Raw genomic sequence first — 20343 nt, forward strand, 5'->3', positions numbered from 1 at the left:
GCAAACTCTCTATTTTAGAGCTGAAGCGCTGAAGGATTCAAAGCCGTCTCAGAAAGACAAGCCGGTCCCAGCGAAACCAAATCAGCAAGCCAGGACTTACTTTCCTTTAGGGCCTGATTTTTCCTTGAACGATAAGCCACAGGCAGTCAGAGCTGTACAGGCCAGTGAACCTCAAGGTCAGCGATACACCGCCGAGGAGATTGAGGTGCTCAGGTAAGGAAAGGGAACAGTTTTCCAGGCTTATTGAAAATGGGTTGCCTCATTTAGGCTGCAGTCGGGTGCACACTTAAACCGGGGAGCCCGTCCCACTGAACACAGTGAGGCTTACTTCTGAGCAAGCATGCATGGGATTGTTGAAAGCACCAAATTGTAGACCGATGTGATGATTCTGTTGCAATGCGTCCAGGGAGACCGGGGCATTTGGCAGAAGACTTCAGAAGCTTAAGCATGCAAGCCAGCAGAGATAATAACTCTTTGCAATCGAAGTGGCGGACAGAAACATGTGTAAGCATTATTTACAGGGACGTGGGTGGCGCTGTGGGTAAAACCACAGAGCCTAGGACTTGCCAATCAGAAGGTCAGCGGTTCAAATCCCCGCGACGGGGTGAGCTCCCGTTGCTCAGTCCCTGGTCCTGCCAACCTAGCAGTTCGAAAGCACGTCAAAGTGCAAGTAGATAAATAGGTACCGCTCCGGTGGGAAGGTAAATGGCATTTCCGTGTGCTGCTCTGGTTTGCCAGAAGTGGCTTAGTCATGCTGGCCACATGACCCGGAAGCTGTACGCCGGCTCCCTCGGCCAATAAAGCTAGATGAGCGCCGCAACCCCAGAGTCGGTCACGACTGGACCTAATGGTCAGGGGTCCCTTTACCTTTTTATTCAGCAGAGTTCAGGAACAAAGGAAAAACATGTCTGCTTCCCTTCGTGTCTAAGCAAAACAGCAGCATAGCAAAAGCAATATACAACGGAAGTTCCCAGCAGACTGTGATGGAAGTAAACAGACATGTGAATTACAACAACCACATATTTGTTCCTCTTAAGGCGGAACGGAACATCAATACAGTGGTGCCTCGCAAGACGAAATTAATCCGTTCCGTGAGGCTCTTCGTATAGCGGTTTTTTCGTCTTGCGAAGCAAGCCCATTGACAGCTTAGCGGATTAGCGCTACAGCTGTCAAGCGGCTTCCAGCGATCAGCGGAACAGCTGATAAGCGGCTTAGCAGCTTAAGAAAAGGGCGAAAAAAGCAGAAAAACCCCGCGGGGGGATGCAAGATTTTTTTTCGTATTGCGAAGCAACCCCATAGGGGAATTCGTTTTGCGAAGCGCCTCCAAAACGGAAAACCCTTTCGTCTAGCGGGTTTTTTGTCTTGCGAGGCGTTCGTCTTGCGGGGCACCACTGTATCCTAACAGATTCAACAACAACAAATGTTGCACGGCTCTTAAATATCAAGAAGGCGAGCCAACTTTATCATGGAGTTTATGTCAATGATCAAGCAATGTGTAATTCTAATCCCATTTCCCTTTGGGATGCAAATGTACTAAGGCTAACAGCAGGATATTTAGCTGATAAATGTATCCACATATTTGGGCGTGAAATAGCATTGCTGCTAGAGGAGATACAGGTTTGCCACGCTTGTTAGCCATTGCCGCCACTGCTGCCCTTTTAAAACAAGCCAACATAAATAGGACTTTGTACAGCTTTGGAGGAAGTCAGGGGAAGGCTACAGTAGTAACTTCCTCCCTGGCAGGCAAGCTTCAAAGAGATGGAGCCCCCTGGTGGTCTGGGGAAGCAGTGTCTATTTTAAGACTGTGTTTGCACCACACTGACCTCCCTACCTCTTTATCTAACTCAGGGGTCAGCAACCTTTTTCAGCCGTGGGCCAGTCCACCGTCCCTCAGACCATGTGGTGGGCCAGATTATATTTTGAAGGGGGGGGGGGGAAATGAACGAATTCCTATGCCCCACAAATAACCCAGAGGTGCATTTTAAATAAATGGACACATTCTACTCATGTAAAAACATGCTGATTCCCGGACTGTCCACGGGCCGGATTGGGAAGGCAATTGGGCCACATCCGGCCCCCGGGCCTTAGTTTGCCTACCCCTGACCTAACTCAACCAGCCATTCTTCTCTGAACCCTTGGTGGCCAGAATGTTCAGGGGTAATGACCGTGTGAACAAAGCTTTTAATGCAAAGCTGAAAGGGGAAATTTGCTGGCTCTTTAAAACGAGACCATCCACTGCATCTTGCTCCCGTTCCCATACTAAAACTGCTGACAGTATTAAGCAGCTGTTCATTTAGAGGCTGGCAGGGTGGGAAACAAATGCGTTTGAATAGCACTGTGGTCCTGACATCTTGCATCCTGCTTTCATAGGAAGACGTCAAAGATCAATGGCATTGAGTACGTCCCTTTCATGAGCGTTGACCTCAGAGAGCGTTTTGCTTTTCCGGTACCTTTCTCGTAAGTGAATATAAGTTGCCTAGCGATGGACTCGCCGAAATGCTTTCTCATTCCTTCTTATTCTTAAGAATTTTCTCTTGGGAACAATGTTCAGATGCTCCCTTGAAAGGGCGGTGTGAAAAGTAAGCTGTTGCGGCCTCCTCATTGTGGGTGAATTCATTCAACTATAAGCACTTTAGAAATAGTCTTGACATCTGCAGTAACCCTGTTAAATTTTTGAACACTGCTACTGTTAGGAAAAATGCTTACAGGCCATTCAGCTTCAGATTAAGGAAATCAATTAATGAGCTTCTTGAACCCTGAATGATCAGTGCAGTGGAAGCTGGAAGAAAGCTTTATTTTATATATACATACATTCTTTATATATGTGTGTGTATATGTATGTATATATGTATATATATATACGAAAGCAAGTATATATATTTATATCTATATGTCTTTATATAATATATATATATTTATTTACATATGGGACGTGGGTGGCGCTGTGGGTTAAACCACCGAGCCTAGGACTTGCTGATCAAAAGGTCGGCGGTTCGAATCCCCGCGACAGGGTGAGCTCCTGTTGCTCGGTCCTGCTCCTGCCAACCTAGCAGTTAGCCAGCTCCCTCAGCCAATAAAGTGAGATGAGCGCTGCAATCCCAGAGTCGGCCACGACTGGACCTAATGGTCAGGGGTCCCTTTACCTTTATATTCTTTATTGAAAGATAATTCTATATAATATAACTATATAATATAATAATAATAATATTTTATTTGTACCCCGCCCTCCCCGGCTGGGGCTTGGCTCAGAGCGGCTAACATCATATGAATAACACAGTATACATAGAAACAGGCATCAATTAATTAAAACACAGCTTAAAATTAATTCAGACAAATTATAATCTGCACAAATGGCAGTTATCAGGTTAAGACTGAGAGCGGTTAATACTTGCCAGGATCAACTGTTTTCACTGATCATATAAGGGCCTGTGAACACGCTGGGAGGCCTCCTTCATGCTTGTTCTTCTACAAAGGAAAATAGGTCCGACTGCACCCTGGCCAAAGATAAAAAGTACATAATTGCAAGTGCACAGAGTAAGATAAGACACACAAAAAATAAGAAAGAAATACTACCCATGTAGAAAACAAAACACAACAAAAACAAAAACTGTATACATTTTCCAAAATAAGTTGTAATTAATCAGACCATAAGCTAATATGGTATTTATGAAAAGGAAGAAAGCTTTATTTTTAAATTGTAAGACCTCAGAGATCTGCACGCTCCTGTTATTAGTATCTCCCAGAGTTTTATCTGTTTCACACTGACTTAGGATTGTAGAATCATGAATGAGTTAAGTGGGCAACTTTTCCAAAGCCTTTTTTCAAAGTGTATAGGAGTTGTCTCACCTTTGTAGTCTCTGAAGTGCATCTCTTACTCTCTTCCGCTGCTTGAAGTAACTCATGAGCCCTACAGCCCTAATGCCAAGGAGGCTTGAGAGGTGTTCAGATTTAAAGAAAATGTGGCAGGGAAAACACATACACATTTGAGTCTAGAAGTCAATCTCAAAAAGTAATTGCCGATGAATATTTGCTCCATTCATTTCAGTAGTTATAGGCCGCCTTACGGAATTAACCTTCCCAAGGCAGCTCGCAGCATATTAAAAAGATAAAATTGCATGATCACACATTACAATCCATAAAAGCCGCGATCTAAGACTGTTATAACAATATTCTGACAGCAGCTGTTGAGTGATACTAGCAAAACAAAACAGTATAAAGATATAAAAAAAGCAGCAAAGAACGAAGAATTAAAAGCAGATTGTAAAGCAACTATTGCTAAGAAAGAGCTGTTTTCTATTGTAGCTTTCTGGAACCCAAGCGGAGTAGACTTGTTTGTAAGGAGCCTAGGAAATAAACTCAAATACAGATCGATAGCCGGGATCTGCATATATTACAAGGAGATTGCTTTGGTTGTTGGTCATGAGGCCTAAGTAGTCTTCACAGTGGTAAATATTGGGGCAAGCAGGGTATAATTCAGCGGGTGGTGCTGTGGTCTAAACCACTGAGCCTCTTGGGCTTGCCGATCAGAAGTTCGGCGGTTCGAATCCCCACAACCGAGCTCCCATTGCTCTGTCCCAGCTCCTGCCAACCTAGCAGTTCGAAAGCACGCCAGTGCAAGTAGATAAATAGGTACCACTGTGGCGGGAAGGTAAACAGTGTTCCGTTGCGCTAGAAGCAGTTTAGTCCTGCTGGCTCCATGACCTGGAAAGTTATCTGTGGACAAACGCCGGCTCCCTCTGCCTGAAAGCGAGATGAACGCCACAACCCCATAGTCACCTTTGACTGGACTCAACAGTCCAGGAGTCCTTTGCCTTTCACCTTAATTCAGTGTAGAAGCCCAAGCAAGGCTGATCATGAACTGGAGGCTGAAATTCCAGGTTTGGAGAGCTAAGAGCCCAAAGGTGGTCTTTAGGATCTGCATACGGTAAAGGTAAAGGGACCCCAGACCATTAGGTCTAGTCGTGACCGACTCTGGGGCTGCGGCACTCATCTCGCTCTATAGGCCGAGGAGCTGGCATTTGTCCGCTGACAGCTTCCGGGTCACGTGGCCAGCATGACTAAGCCACTTCTGGCAAACCAGAGCAGCGCACGGAAACACTGTTTACCTTCCCACCAGAGCGGTACCTATTTATCTACTTGCACTTTGACGTGCTTTCGAACTGCTAGGTTGGCAGGAACAGGGACTGAGCAACGGGAGCTCACCCTGTCGCAGGGATTCGAACCGCCGACCTTCTGATCGGCAAGTCCTAGGCTCTGTGGTTTAACCTACAGCGCCACCCGCATCCCTGAGGATCTGCATAGGTGGGCAGAAAACCTTTTGGGTATTATGATGTGTGATAAAATGATTTTACCAGCTCATGGATTTCATACTTAGCAGTGACTTTTGGTTTGGGGTGGGGATTGCTTTGATTGCAGGGATAGATGTGGCAAGCTGCCGTTGTCTCCTAAGCAGAAGGCAATGTTTTCCCGCTGGGTGCGGCCTGATGAGATAACAAACAGCCCCACCATGATCTACACAGTGTCGAGCTTCAGCATAAAACAGGTAAGGAGGATCGTTCTGATCTGACACAGTTGGCTTTCCTCAAATAAGAGAAACGAAGCAAGACGGCAGAAGTTAACACTTTCACAGTCTTGATAAGAGAGCTTTCGCTTTTGATGTTCTTTCATACACTGTTCCCTTCCTGTGAGCAAAGTTCAGAACCCCCACGCTACCAGAAAGTATTAACTACATTTCAGAGCCCTAATTCGGGAATCGGAAGGGCCATTTCATTGGCAGGCTGTAACTGCTCCTGCCAACCTTGCAGTTCGAAAGCACGTCAAAGTGCAAGTAGATAAATAGGTACCACTCCGGTGGGAAGGTAAACGGCGTTTCCGTGCGCTGCTCTGGCTCGCCAGAAGCGGCTTAGTCATTCTGGCCACATGAGCCGGAAGCTGTACGCCGGCTCCCTCAGCCAATAAAGCGAGATGAGCGCCGCAACCCCAGAGTCGGCCACAACTGGACCTAATGGTCAGGGGTCCCTTTACCTTTAACATGGGTAGTATTGACCTCCAACTCCCATTAGTCCTGAGCAGCTTAGCCAGTGGTCAGCCAGGGTGGGAGTTCGAGTTCAGTCACATTGGGAGGGCCACAGATTCCCTAGCCCTGCTCTTCTGCAGTTGGAGAAGGTGTGTTTAGAGGAATGCTTTTTAGGGAAACAGAATCAGTGGCTCTTTCTCATCTGTCAAAGTGAATGGAGAATATTTTCTTCAATGCCTTTGTATCTGACGAAGAATCCAGAGGTTTGGGTGCTTTGAGGTTAGAACTGGTATATCAGAGATGGGGGCTATGTGGCCTTGCAGATATTTCTGGGCTTCCAATTCCCATCGTCCCTGGCAATATGGAGGGCCTCTGGCTCCCCATCGCTGTGTGGTTACCTGACCTTTGAGGAAACCGGTGTTTACAGTTTGAAGCATATTTATTTGCCTTGAATTGGCTCAGTTCTTCCCCCAGATTTCCGATCAGTTGAGAGATCTAATTTATTGTTGGGTTCCCGCCCCCAATCCTCTTTACATTGGCCTGTTTGTCAGTGGCACTTCATTTTTTATATATTTTATTTATGATTTTCAGTTTTATACATTTCAGGAATTTTATAGTCATTTTAACATTTCAAAACTTGACTTCCTTCCCCCTCTTTCTATGGTTCCTTAAATTTACTTTTAATATTTTCTGCATATCTGAATTAATTTGCTCATTTATTCATCTACTTTAAATCTATACTCTTATAAAACTGCAGGTTATTACAATGATCCTGCCAATGTTTTTATCTGTTTGCAATTTATAAGTAAATATTCAACAAACCACTTCCATTCTTTTATAAAAAAATTTGTTATGTTGATTTCTTATTTTTCCAGTAAGTTTTACCATATCTGCATATTCCATAAGTTTTTGTATCCATTCTTCTTTTGCTGAGACTACTTCTTTTCATTTTTGGGCAAGTGACATTCTTGCCGCTGTAGTCGCATACATGAATAAATTTCTATACAGTTTGGGTAGTTCCGGCACTCCTTGACGCTTGACTCTTTCTGTCCTCAGACAATCGTGTCAGATTGTTCCTTCGTAGCTTCTCTTGCTATCAGTGCGGCATACGAAAGACGATACAACAAGAAGCTGATTACCAGGTATGCTCTGTTCTGGCAGATGATCTGCAAAGTTTTTGTTTCCAGTTTTTTCTAATTTAAAAAATTTGCTGGAAAGAACTTGGCAGCTTCACTATCTGTGTTTATGGCCATTTTTAAATATGTATATATTTATTTAGTTTTTCAAATTATAATTTTACAATCACATATCCAACCTACAACATAAAAACAAGATTCCAAAGAATCTCCTGGACATCCCTCCTCCCTCCTTGTGGGTCCTATTCTTAATCATTTCCTCCTGCATCTTTTATAACAATTCAAATCTTTTACATCTCCATTATATCCAAAATTCACCACTAAACTACAAGTGTTACTGCAATCTTACTAACGATTTTAACTGTTTACAATGATTTTTAAGGTAAATTATAAATTTCCCCCGTTCCTTATTAAAAATTTTGGTCGTCCTGATTTCTGATTCTTCCGGTCATTTTGGCTATTTTAACGTGCTCCGGAAACCTGCAGCCAGAGTCCTGACCGGTAACTTCAACTTGGTCAATGAAGCTCAACACTACCTTTTTGGCCCATGATACCCAGGCTAGATCTAGACACATAAAAGAAGTGTTTTGGTTAATCGCGTTGTAATCTCTCTATGAGAAATCAGGTTGGCAAAAATGGAAGTCCACAGTGCCATCTGGTGTCTCAGAGTTATAAAGCACAAACAATGCATATAAAGAGCTTTTTCTTTGCTAGTATAGCTGAGTCCCCAGTCTCCCAAGCACTCCTGTCTGCTTGCTCATTTTCTGCCTTTCACAGAAAGCCTCCCTCCCTCTTCTAGGCCTTAATGGTGTGTTTGAATCAAGATGGCTGGTTTCAAGATGGTTGCTGCATCTTCCACACCTGTTGTGTTCCGATATCTCCCACTTTCAGTCCATGTATTTATAGGCACTCTGAAATCATAAATCCTCAGTTGTGAGAGGCATGGGGAATGCATTCGGGGAGGGACCATAGCTCAGCTGTGGGACACAGGTGGCACTGTGGTCTAAACCACTGAGCCTCTTGGGCTTGCCGATCAGAAGGTCGGTGGTTCGAATCCCCGCAACAGAGTGAGCTCCCGTTGCTCAGTTCCACCTCCTGCTAACCTAGCAGTTTGAAAGCACGCCAGTGCAAGTAGATAAATAGGTACCGCTGTGGCGAGAAGGTAAACAGCATTTCTGTGCGATTTGGCTTACGACAGTGTTGTTTGTAGCCTTCTCACCACCTCAAGGGGGACGCCTGCCCGTGGGGTGGGGTCCTGACCATCTGCTCCAAAGTCTGGCTGGGATGGCACTGCTGATGTCACAATACTCTTGTGATGTAGTTTAGTCTGCTACCAGGCAGGATGACAACAAATGCAAGGTTGCCACTAGTAACAGGAGCCCAGTGCTTTGTGTCTATCCCTCCCAATATCTAGGGAAATCAGTGCATGACTATATCATTCGCCAGTTCCCCATTCACTCCACCCAAAGTTTTGTGTGGCACAGGAAGGTTTTTGCTGCATGATTCATCAGGGAGCAGGAATCTCAGTTGTGTCAGTATGATAGGAATGACTGGGCTGTTCATGACATGATCTAAATAAGTTGCACCACTGCATGGCATAAGTGGTGAGGTTATAATAGTTATATACTCTGTACTATTTATTTAATTTTATTTATTTATTTATCCCTACAACCGAGTGAGCTCCCGTTGCTCTGTCTCAGCTCCTGCCAACCTAGCAGTTCGAAAGCACGCCAGCACATGTAGATAAATAGGTACCACTGCAGCAGGAAGGTAAATGGCATTTTCATGCGCTCTGGTTTCCGTCACAGTGTCCCGTTGGGCCAGAAGCGGTTTAGTCATGCTGGCCACATGACCTGGAAAGCTGTCTGCAGACAAACGCCAGCTCCCTTGGTCTGAAAGCGAGATGAGCACCGCAACCCCATGGTCGCCTTTGACTGGACTTAACCATCCAGGGGTCCTTTACCTTTTACCTACAGCTCAGCTGTAGAGCATCTTACATGCAAAAAGTTCCAGGCTCAAACACCTGGCATCTCTACCCTAATAATTTTTGTTTGCTGCAATTTTATATGCCTAACTCCATTGTGGTCGCTGGTGTCCTTCACTGTTTGGGACTTTCAGTTCTCTATACAGTGGTACCTCAGGTTACATGCGCTTCAGGTTACATGCGCTTCAGGTTACAGATTCCGCTAACCCAGAAATAGTGCTTCAGGTTAAGAACTTTGCTTCAGGATGAGAACAGAAATCAGGCTCTAGCAGCGCGGCAGCAGCTGGAGGCCCCATTAGCTAAAGTGGTTAAGAACAGTTTCAGGTTAAGTACGGACCTCCAGAACGAATTAAGTACTTAACCTGAGGCACCACTGTATAACTGAGAACCTTTCCCTCTCAGGTGTGCGTTTAACACCAGATAGCATACAATACCACTCTTAAGCTTTAAGTTGACAACATGGGATTGAAATAGACTTGGCATAGTCCACAACATACACACAGAATATATTCTAATATTTCCCCCGGTCTCTTTCCTTCCCCCCTTCAAAACAGCATTATTTATCCGCAGAATAAAAAAGGAGAGCCAGAATATAATCCGTGTGGAAAATACATGGTTAAGCTGCATATCAATGGGGTCCCTCGGAAGGTAAGGTCATGAATGTTTGCTTGCTAGGTTGATGGTTAGAATTTTATGTAATTATATCCCTTTTAAGTTGTTGTCTGAACACGTGGGGGTCTCCACAAGGATGAATATACCACAAAAATAAGACCTTACCCCCCTGACACACACAATTCACAGCGTTTACAGAGGGACAACAATATTGGCAGGTGTCTGCTAGCATTTGTATTGCATTTGCATTGTAAATGTATTTCAAAAAGAATAAATGGTATTGGGGAAAGGAGGTGGCAGGTGGGAGTTGGCTGGTTATTCTGTTAGTTGTTTCTTTGACCGAGAACGTGAGTGTGTGCTGATTTCAGGCAGACGCTGTCCGGAGGCGTTTGTGAGGACAAGCAATCTGTGGATTAATACCTTAGGCGCTGCCATGAAGGAGTTTTGGAAACAAAAAGGACTAAAGCCTCTCTTGGGCTCAAGGGAGAGAAACACATTGTGTTCATTAATATACAGTATACAGTTGTATCTTGGAAGTTGAACAGAATCCGTTCTGGAAGTCCGTTCAATTTCCAAGAGTCAGTGTAGTGTAGTGGTTAAGAGCAGTAGACTCGTAATCTGGTGAACCGTGTTCGCTTCCCTGCTCCTCCACATGCAGCTGCTGGGTGACCTTGGGCCAGTCACACTTCTTTGAAGTCTCTCAGCCCCACTCACCTCACAGAGTCTTTGTTGTGGGGGAGGAAGGGAAAGGAGAATGTTAGCTTCTTTGAGACTCCTTCGGGTAGCGATAAAGCAGGATATCAAATCCAAACTCTTCTTCAAAATGTTTGGAAACAAAGCGCGGCTTCTGATTGGCTGCAGGAAGCTCCTGCAGCCAATCAGAAGCCACAGAAGCCCCGTCGGACATTTGGCTTCCAAAAGAACATTAAAAAATCAGAACAGTCACTTCCAGGTTTCGATCATTCAGGGGCCAAAACATCCAGGTTCCAGGGTGTTCAGGATCCAAGGTACGACTATATTAATGATACCTGTTGTTCAACTGTTGCCAACCTGACAAGCAAAGATTTATCTTCAAGTCTTGTGTAAGGTGTCTTTTTTATCACAAATAGCTAACAGTGCTCCTGTGTCCCCCGCATCTCATGTTTTAATCAACACATTGTCAGAACGCTTGGCTAGAGCCAATGTATATTCTTTGTTCTCTGAGTCTGACCCTTCTGCGTGACTTAATTCCATGTGAAGCTGCCGCAACGGTCTTATTTGCGCTTTTGGTTTGATCTCTCTCTCTGTCCTGTTTTGCCCAGGTGATAATCGATGACTTCCTACCGGTAGATCACAGCGGAGAACTTCTCTGCTCTTACTCCAACAACAAAAGCGAACTCTGGGTTTCCTTGATAGAGAAGGCTTACATGAAGGTTATGGGAGGTTATGATTTTCCAGGATCAAATTCTGTGAGTAGCGATCTGTTCTTGGCAAGGAGTAAATGTCTGTTCAGGCAGATCTTCCCATTATGAAGAGCTCTTCCATTAATCCCAAGTAGAGAATGTAAAATCATAAACAAAATACGATCTCTGCTTTTTGTTCATTGTAGCATGTGTGCTTTTTTTCCAGCACGGCAAATAATCTCTGTAGGAGTAAGTTATATTTGAGTTGGCCTTATTTGGGGAATGTTCTTGGCAAATGCAAGTTAGCACGACTGAAGTCTAGTATGGGGCTTTATGGATGAAATTCGGGGGGAGATGAATTTGGGTACCACAACTTGGTCTCCAGTTTCTGAGGCTTTGGCCCTTATTGATATCACATTTTCAGCTTCATCTCTGTGATGATGGAGGGAAGAAACCATTATATTGTGGCCAAAGGTAAGGAGGAAAGAAGCTATGTTAGCCGGTGCAATTCTGTCTCCTCTGAATCTGAAAATTTCTGAGGGCTGCTGCAAAATCCATGGCGTTTTCAACAGATCACTTTGCAAGCCGCTTTTCTGTGAATTAGCATTCTGTTACCTCCTAAAAGGTTTCACATATTCCAGCACCAAATAGGAAATGAAAACTGGAAGTTTCAGAACTGGAACCATACTTTTGATTAAATTTCTTGCTTTTCAAAAATAGCAATTTCCCCCCACATGGATGGCTTTTTCACAGTCCTGGGTTATACTGCTGTTTTTGTTACTGAGGAAATCTGCTTTTATTTCAGAATATTGATCTCCATGCGTTGACTGGCTGGATACCCGAAAGGATTGCCATGCACTCAGGCAACCAATCTTTTGACAAAGACAGTTCCTTCAGGATGCTTTACCAAAGGTAACTTACGGCTGATATATTTATATTTTTAAGAGGCTTTGGTGTTATAAGCGGAATAGTTCCATTGTATTTTTATGCATGCTAGTGCCATTGCTAGCAAATACTGATGAGCAATTGATGAAGGTATGGTCTTTATCTATAGCGAGAGAGACCAATGTTGAAAATGGCACTTTGGTGGTAGTGCGTTTCAGTCCTCTGTTAAACTTTAAAAAGAAATACGCCAATTGGCCAGAAATAATGACAAGCTTTTGGCTGAATTCTGCCTTTCTTTGGACTTAAGGCAGAAGTAGAAATATTTTTCAAACGGGCATGAAGTAAAAGCTGTGGCATGTTTGGTGTTTGAGCTTTTGCTGTTTCAGATGCTGCAGTTAAATATGGAGGACTTCAGGATAGCATTCGAATCTGGTTTAATTAAAAATACTTTTTGTATATAATAATTTTTAATATTTTTTCAGTTACAATAATCCAATAATAGCCTCATTAGAACAATGCCAAATTATAATACAGTTCCTAATACAAATCATTCAAATTCCAAATTATATAATTTACGTGCCCTCCCAAGGACTAGAATTGATTATTTTGATGATTTTCTTTGTGTCTGCGTTCCAAAATCTTATTGATTTCAATTACATTCCCATCATAGTAGTAATCCCTTATACAACAGCTGCTATATTTGTAACTTATATTCATGTTGACACCAATTTAGTAGTTTATAAGACTACAAGTGGAGATCTCCTACTGTGCCATTGTTCTTCCTGTGTGTGACATTTGTTCTGTCCATGATGTTTCTTCCTGTCCATGTATGTCAATCTTTCCCTAGTTGTTGCTGCAATCTGTCATGCCTTGAGCGGAGCTGATATCCCAGTCTTGTTCCAGAAATTTCTCCTTCACTCAGTCCCATGCTCTTTGTTTTTGCAACTTTAAGAATAGCTGCAAAAGTCACGCTATCCCAGTCAGTGACCTGTTTTCGCCATTTCCACCCCCAGCCTCGGAAGAAGAAGGATCTGTTATCTTGCCAGTGCACTTGGCAAGTTTCCAGATTCCTTTCAGTCCTCCGTTCAGCCGAAGATAAATAGCACATACCTTCCAGATTCCATACTCGCAAAATGATAATTAGTCCAATTATCGTTAGTCCAAACAGTCCAATTAAATTTCTCCCTCCCTCAGTCCCATGCTTCTCTGTTTAATTAGAAATACTAGGGACTAAAGTTTTGTGGTGTTAGCTCGGGGGTAGTCAAGTACTGTTGGACTTCAATCAGGGTGAATTTGATTTAAATCAAATTGATTTAAATCACGATGTAAATCACTAGTTAGACTTGATTTAAATCTTTTTTTTTTTTACAGACAGACTCATTCTTGCATATTTACAAGCAGATGAAGGTTTCATTTTTAGGATAATAAATTTTCAGAACAGTTTTTACAGTTAGATCAAAAATTACTGATTTGGTTATACTATTAGAAATACATAGACAGATTCTTTATTTATACGGCTATTAGCCCATAAAGACAGATAGTTATGAAATTATTGTGAGGTTTAATAAGTTAACTGTTTATATTTGGACAACTTTTCTGCTGTACTTTATTGGAAGGAGAAAAATAAACATTTCCTCAATAACAATTTAAACAATTGATTTAACTAAAACAATAACATTATAGCGTCCATGTTTGTTAACTGATGTGGTTAAACAATTTTTAAAAAACAACAACTTAAGACTGAGTTTTAGCACACATGAAAAACTTAAAACAAATCCTTATTTCCTGATGAATAGCCTTTGGACTATAATGTAACTTAATAGAAAACTATCTTTGGAAAGATTTTTCCTCCAAAAGCATTTTATTTTAAAAATCCGATTTAATTTTTAAAAAATCTGGTATTATTATTATTATTATTATTATTTTAAAATCCCATCAGCTCCAACCATGGTGGAAGATAATGGGAGTTGGTTTCCACCAGCTACGGGAAGAGGAGGGGAGTTATTTTAGTTCTAGCTAAAACTTAAAATGAGGCTGCATTTTAAATTGCATTTTAACTTGTGTTTTAAATTGTTCTTTTTCTTTTTTCTTATTATGTTTTTACTGAAATTTTATTGGTGCTAGCCACCCTGAGCCCGGCTCTGGCCAGGGAGGGTGGGGAATAAATAAAATTAATAATAATAATAATAGTAACTCCTGAAATAGTTCTTCGAGATTTCTTACCTGTCTTCCACCCCTGTGCCGCAACCTCTGAGAGGCATCAATTTATGCTACCGCTTCGTTAAGGTTTCCAGGATGACATCTGCCTTTCTTTTCTCTTCTTCAAAAGGATCTTGTTGTTGTTTAGTCATTTAGTTGTGTCCGACTCTTCGTGACCCCATGGACCAGAGCACACCAGGCACTCCTGTCTTCCACTGCCTCCCGCAGTTTGGTCAAACTCATGCTGGTAGCTTTGAGAACACTGTCCAACCATCTCGTCCTCTGTCGTCCCCTTCTCCTTGTACCCTCCATCTTTCCCAACATCAGGGTCTTTTCCAGAGAGTCCTCTGGAGTCCTCTGGTGGCCAAAGTATTGGAGCCTCAGCTTCACGATCTGTCCTTCCAGTGAGCACTCAGGGCTGATTTCCTTCAGAATGGAGAGGTTTGATCTTCTTGCAGTCCATGGGACTCTCAAGAGTCTCCTCCAGCTCCAGAATTCAAAAGCAACAATCCTTTGGTAATCAGCCTTCTTTATGGTCCAGCTTTCACTTCCATACATCACCACTGGGAAAACCATAGCTTTAACTATACGGACCTTTGTTGGCAAGGTGATGTCTCTGCTTTTTAAGATTCTGTCTAGGTTTGTCATTGCTTTCTTCCCAAGAAGCAGGCGTCTTTTAATTTCGTGACTGCTGTCACCATCTGCAGTGACCATGGAGCCCAAGAAAGTAAAATCTCTCACTGCCTCCATTTCTTCCCCTTCTGTGTGCCTATCTATTTCAAATGGATAAGGATAGACTAATAAGAAGTATCAGTGGTTCTGTTACTCCATCTGTAAGCAAACTCGGAAAGTCAACTTTCTTCTTCTTTGTGGCCAGATTTCGCAAAGGGGACGTGCTCATTACAACGGCAACGGGAGTGATGACCGAGGAGGAAGGAGAAAGGTGGGGTTTAGTACCAACCCATGCCTATGCTGTTTTGGATATCAGAGAATACAAGGTACCCGTGGGAATAAATGCATCAGAGCTTTTGGCAATACCTTCTTTAAACTGGCAGGTTTTTATATTTTAAAAATCTTGCGTCCTCTTGTGCTGCTTAAAAGCTAAAGAACAAGTTTTCCAAATCAACTTTATCCAGATTGTTATTCTTGCCGCATCAAGCAGTTGGTCCCTTACCTTTCCCGCCCCGACCTGGCCACAGTGATCCATGTGAAGGTCACCTCCAGACGTGACTACTGTAATTCGCTCTACATGGGGCTGCCTTTGAAGCTGTCCCAGAAACTCCAGCGGGTGCAGAATGCAGCAGCGAGGCTCCTCACGGGGTGCCTGCCATGGGAACATATTCACCCAGTGCTTTTCCATCTGCACTGGCTCCCGGTGGAGTACAGGGTCAGATTTAAGGTGCTGGTTTTGACCTTTAAAGCCCTTCACAACCTAGGACCCTTGTACCTACGGGACCGCTTCTCCTGGTATGCCCCACAGAGGACCTTAAGGTCCATATATAGCAACACCCTAGAGGTCCCAGGCCCTAAGGAAATTAGATTAGCCTCAACCAGGGCCAGGGCCTTCTCAGCACTGGCTCCGGCGTGGTGGAATGCTCTGCCTCATGAGACCAGGGCCCTGCGGGATCTGATCTCTTTCCGCAGGGCCTGTAAAACAGTTGTTCCACCTGGCCTTTGGCTTAGCATCAGTTTGATTCCCTCCCCCTCTTTCTCTTTCCTTTCTCCTCCTATGAAGAGATTGCACCCTAATGTTTTAATGTTGTATCTTTATCTTTTAAATTGTATTTTAATCAACTTGTTTTTATTATTGGTTGTTAGCCACCCTGAGCCCAGTCTTGGCTGGGGAGGGTGGGGTATAAATAATAAATTATTATTATTATTATTATTATTATTAGGCTTTCAGGTAATTTGATTTCCTGTATTCGTTGGGGGTCCGTGTTGGTACACCCTAATGGAAAATGCCAGATGTTCCTTAATTTCTTTTCTTCGTTTAGGGTCTTCGATTCCTCCAGCTGAAAAATCCCTGGAGCCACCTCCGCTGGAAGGGAAGATACAGTGAAAATGATATGAAGAACTGGACCCCGGAACTTCAGAAATACCTGAATTTTGATCCCAGAACGGCCCAGAAAATAGACAACGGTAAAGGAGCAAAACACTTGGAGGTTTGAGCAAGCAAGATTTTAAATGGCTCATTTGCCCCAGAATCTCCCCAGTGGAATAGGACTGGAGCTTGGGGGAGTAGGGGGGTGGCCTGATTTTCACAGCTCCTAGAAGGATCAGGTCCAAGGTCAAAGACCTTGACAGGATCTTTTAGCTTTTACAGTCGTACCTTGGAAGTCGAACGCCTTGCCAGTTTTGACTCCCGCAGGTCGCAAATCCGGAAGTGAGAGTTTCGGTTTTCGAACTATTTTTGGAAGCTGAACGTCCGACGGGGCTTCTGCGGCTTCCGATTTTTGGGGGAAAAAAATAGAGGAAGGGATCTAATCCTTGTCTTCCCTGCCATGGTCTCCCCGCCATTTCTTGTCTGGCCAGCTTCGCCCATCTCTCTGGCTCCCCTCACTAGGGCTGGACGATATAGCGATATATCATCCCAAACTGGTTTGAAGTCCACATTGTGATACTGGTTTCATCATTTCTGACCTGGCAATATATTGCGAATCACAATATGTATATGTGTGTGTGCTATGCAAAAATCGCAATGTGGGGGGGGGACGACTGTGAAGCCAGCAGGTGCCTCTACATCAGGCATAGGCCAACTCGGCCCTCCAGATGTTTTGAGACTACAGTTCCCATCATCCCTGACCACTGGTCCTGTTAGCTAGGGATGATGGGAGTTGTAGTCCCAAAAACATCTGGACGGCCTGTATGACAGGATGGAACAGCTCAGTTTTGAAGAATATCTGCCTTCTGTTATAATTGTTCTCTCTGTAAAATGGATGTTTTATATTTATGAAAAAATAATGTGGTTGTGACCAAGTTGCAACAATTAAGGCTGCACAGAAAAAGCATTTTGCTTCCCGAAATTCATTCTGATTGTGCAGATAAAATATAACTGATCGAATTCTACAGGACGTGGTAATAGTGCGTGAAAACAGTCCAGCTCCCAGGCAGGCACCTCCAGATGGTGGAGATGTCTGGCCCCATCCTGGCTCCCAGGCATCTTCACTTGGTTGCAAGTGGCCAATAGCCAGGTGCAAAATGCGCCTGGCGCCTGGCTAATTTCTAACACTGCTATAGGCACATACTAGATTTTGATGATTGCTGCCAGTGCTTTTTTCCTTTAAAAACGTTTAGGGGTACTCTCATTTTGACTCCAAAAAATCACCATTTTATAGTTCAAATCGGGGGAAATAAATACAGTAAATGGACAAAAGTACAAATATTCACCAAATGTTTAGAGGTATGCTTCCCCCCAGAAAAAAAGCACCGATTGCTGCTATCATCCCTGTCTGCAACAACCCTAGCTACTCGTTTCAGAGCTAACGCTGATCAGACATTAACTGTTGGCTTTCCTCTCTCTGTGGGATTTAAATGCCGATTTAAGGAGGGAGCCGGTGGCGACATATCAAGGTTAGCTCACTGCGTTGCTGCCTATTAATGGCACACCGGCTAACGGGATTTATTCTCACACATGCTGGGTGTGTTGAGGGGCCTTTGAAAACCACCCCCCCCCCCAGGCAGAACCTTTCGCTCTTGGACTGAGCTGCGGCGACTGAAACGCACAAAGCAGCTCCAGCAGCTGCTCCTCCAGCGTCCAGGCTTGCCCTTGACTGAGTTGCCAAGGTCGGCGGAGGCGCTTCTTGCACACACGCTGCTTCTGCCACCCTGAAGCCATCCAGCTGTTTCCTAGCACCCGAAGCCACCATCATCCTGGTGCAGCTTGTGACTTCACAATCGGCGGTGTGCACATCTGCAGCTTGTCTGCAAAGGGAGAGAGGTCTGCTGTGGGCCTTTCTGAAAGCTCAGGGTTAGGATGAGCAAAGAAAGAGGAAGATAATAAACCACAAGATTATTACCAAGTGGAGAGAGAGAGAGCGCGGAAGCAGCAGCAGCAGCAACAACAAAAGCCTGGCTTTGCTTGCTCTCATTTTCTTATCAGAGGTTTGAAATGTAGAAATGGCTTGGGTCCCTTTAGACTCTGGACTTGGTGGTCTTTCAGCCTGTGGTGTTTGGTGGTCAGCCGTTCTGCTGAGTAGGTCCCTAGATCTCTGCCTCCAAGTCCTGCCCTGATGGTGAGGCTGCCCCTTCTCAGTGCAAGGAGCTAAGCAGAGACTGTTCCGCTTATTGCAGGGTGCAGGGAGAGGATGATTAAAGGGTGAGAGACCGAGGTCAGCCCAGTTCAACAGCTGGCAATCAATCCTATTCAGTAACCACATAACACTGGTCCTGAAAGACCTACATTGGCTCCCAGTACATTTTCGAGCAGAATTCAAAGTGTTGGTGCTGATCTTTAAAACCCCAAACAGCCAATCAGAAGATGCGCTTTCCGAATATTTTGGAAGTCAAACGGGCTTCTGGAACAGATTCCATTCAACTTCCAAGTTACGACTGTATTATCATTGACTCCTATCATTATGTTAAATGGTTCTTTGAGGAAAATAGAGCGTGTTTTTTTACCTATATCTTATCTTTTCTTTTAGGGATTTTCTGGATTGCCTGGGAAGATCTGTGCAAGTATTACGATGTTATATACTTGAGCTGGAACCCGAGTCTTTTTAAAGAATCAACATGCATTCACAGGTTTGTCCAACGGAAAAGGTTGTGAGGGAACGGCACGGTATTTGAGGCTTTCTAATTTAGAAAAACGGTAAGAGGGACATGGTGAAGATGCATAAAATTGTGCCCTGGTATGGACGCAGGTGGCGCTATGGTCTAAACCACTGAGCCTCTTGGGCTTGCTGATCAGAAGGTCGGCGGTTCGAATCCCCTCAACAGAGTGAGCTCCCGTTGCTCGGTCCCAGCTCCTGCCAACCTAGCAGTTTGAAAGCACGTCAAAGTGCAAGTAGATAAATAGGTACTGCTCCGATGGAAAGGTAAACGGTGTTTCCGTGCGCTGCTCTAGTTCACCAGAAGTGGCTTAGTCATGCCGGCCACATGACCTGGAAGCTGTACGCCGGCTCCCTTGGCCAATAAAGTGAGATGAGCGCCGCAACCCCAGAGTCATCCTTGACTGGACCTAATGGTCAGGGGTCCCTTTACCTTTATCTTTATGGAAAAAGTAGACAGGAGAAAAACTACTTCATGAAACTAAAATCCAGGGTCATCCAAAGAAGCTGCAAGATAGGAGAATCCAGAAGAAAGCATTTCCATATAAAATTATTTTTTATTATGGAGGTACAACTTGGGCATTGTAGCTTAAATGTTTGGGAGCGTTCGGCATGCAGAATTGGAATATTCTGGCACGTCACGCCGCATTTCCGCTTGAGCATTCGTAAGTTTCAAAATTGCACTTAAACAGCCGTTTGCTTTGTTCCTTGGAAGGATCATGCCAAATAATATTTCGTACTTCCTGTTGAGATCACTTCTAGCATAAAAGGAGTGATAGCCAAAATATATCCTCTTAAAGGGTAAATCAAATTTTGTATGTATGAATTGCAATTCCTATAAACGAAACAGTGACCTGTGTGAGAGAGGAAGTTTGTGTTTATCTCTTATGTTTTGGGTTTGTTTGTGTTTTGCTGTTTGATGCTCAAGTTATTTTATACACACACACACACACACACACACAATTTTCTGTTTTACAATTTAGAATATTCATTTAAAGGTAAAGGTATAGGGACACCTGACCATTAGGTCCAGTTGTGGCCGACTCTGGGGTTGTGGTGCTCATCTCGCTTTATTGGCTGAGGGAGCCGGCGTACAGCTTCCGGGTCATGTGGCCAGCATGACGAGGGTGCTTCTGGCGAACCAGAGCAGCGCACGGAAACGCCGTTTACCTTCCCGCCGGAGTGGTACCTATTTATCTACTTGCACGTTGATGTGCTTTCGAACTGCTAGGTTGGCAGGAGCAGGGACTGAGCAACGGGAGCTCACTAAATGAAGAATATTCATTTAGACAGCCTTAAAATATCAATGACTTCCCTTCTCTTTCCATGGTTAATTTTGCATAACATAAATCGCTGCATTATT

The 20343-nt window shown here is 43.8% G+C and overlaps 1 protein-coding gene across 1 annotated transcript in view; it reads left to right on the forward strand.

Annotated features, from left to right (window-relative positions):
- The window catches only part of CAPN7 (calpain 7), a 36788-nt gene that overhangs the window by 5995 nt on the left and 10450 nt on the right, over window positions 1-20343 (forward strand). The window contains exons 5-14 of the mRNA XM_081882954.1: window positions 19-213; window positions 2371-2457; window positions 5416-5542; window positions 7073-7158; window positions 9691-9784; window positions 11050-11196; window positions 11936-12042; window positions 15092-15212; window positions 16209-16353; window positions 18855-18954. Coding sequence (XP_081739080.1) covers window positions 19-213; window positions 2371-2457; window positions 5416-5542; window positions 7073-7158; window positions 9691-9784; window positions 11050-11196; window positions 11936-12042; window positions 15092-15212; window positions 16209-16353; window positions 18855-18954 — 1209 coding nt within the window. The remainder of the gene's footprint in view (window positions 1-18; window positions 214-2370; window positions 2458-5415; window positions 5543-7072; window positions 7159-9690; window positions 9785-11049; window positions 11197-11935; window positions 12043-15091; window positions 15213-16208; window positions 16354-18854; window positions 18955-20343) is intronic.

This window comes from Podarcis melisellensis, assembly GCF_964234715.1.
Source record: "Podarcis melisellensis genome assembly, chromosome: 12".
NCBI classification, from domain to species: Eukaryota; Metazoa; Chordata; class Lepidosauria; order Squamata; family Lacertidae; genus Podarcis; species Podarcis melisellensis.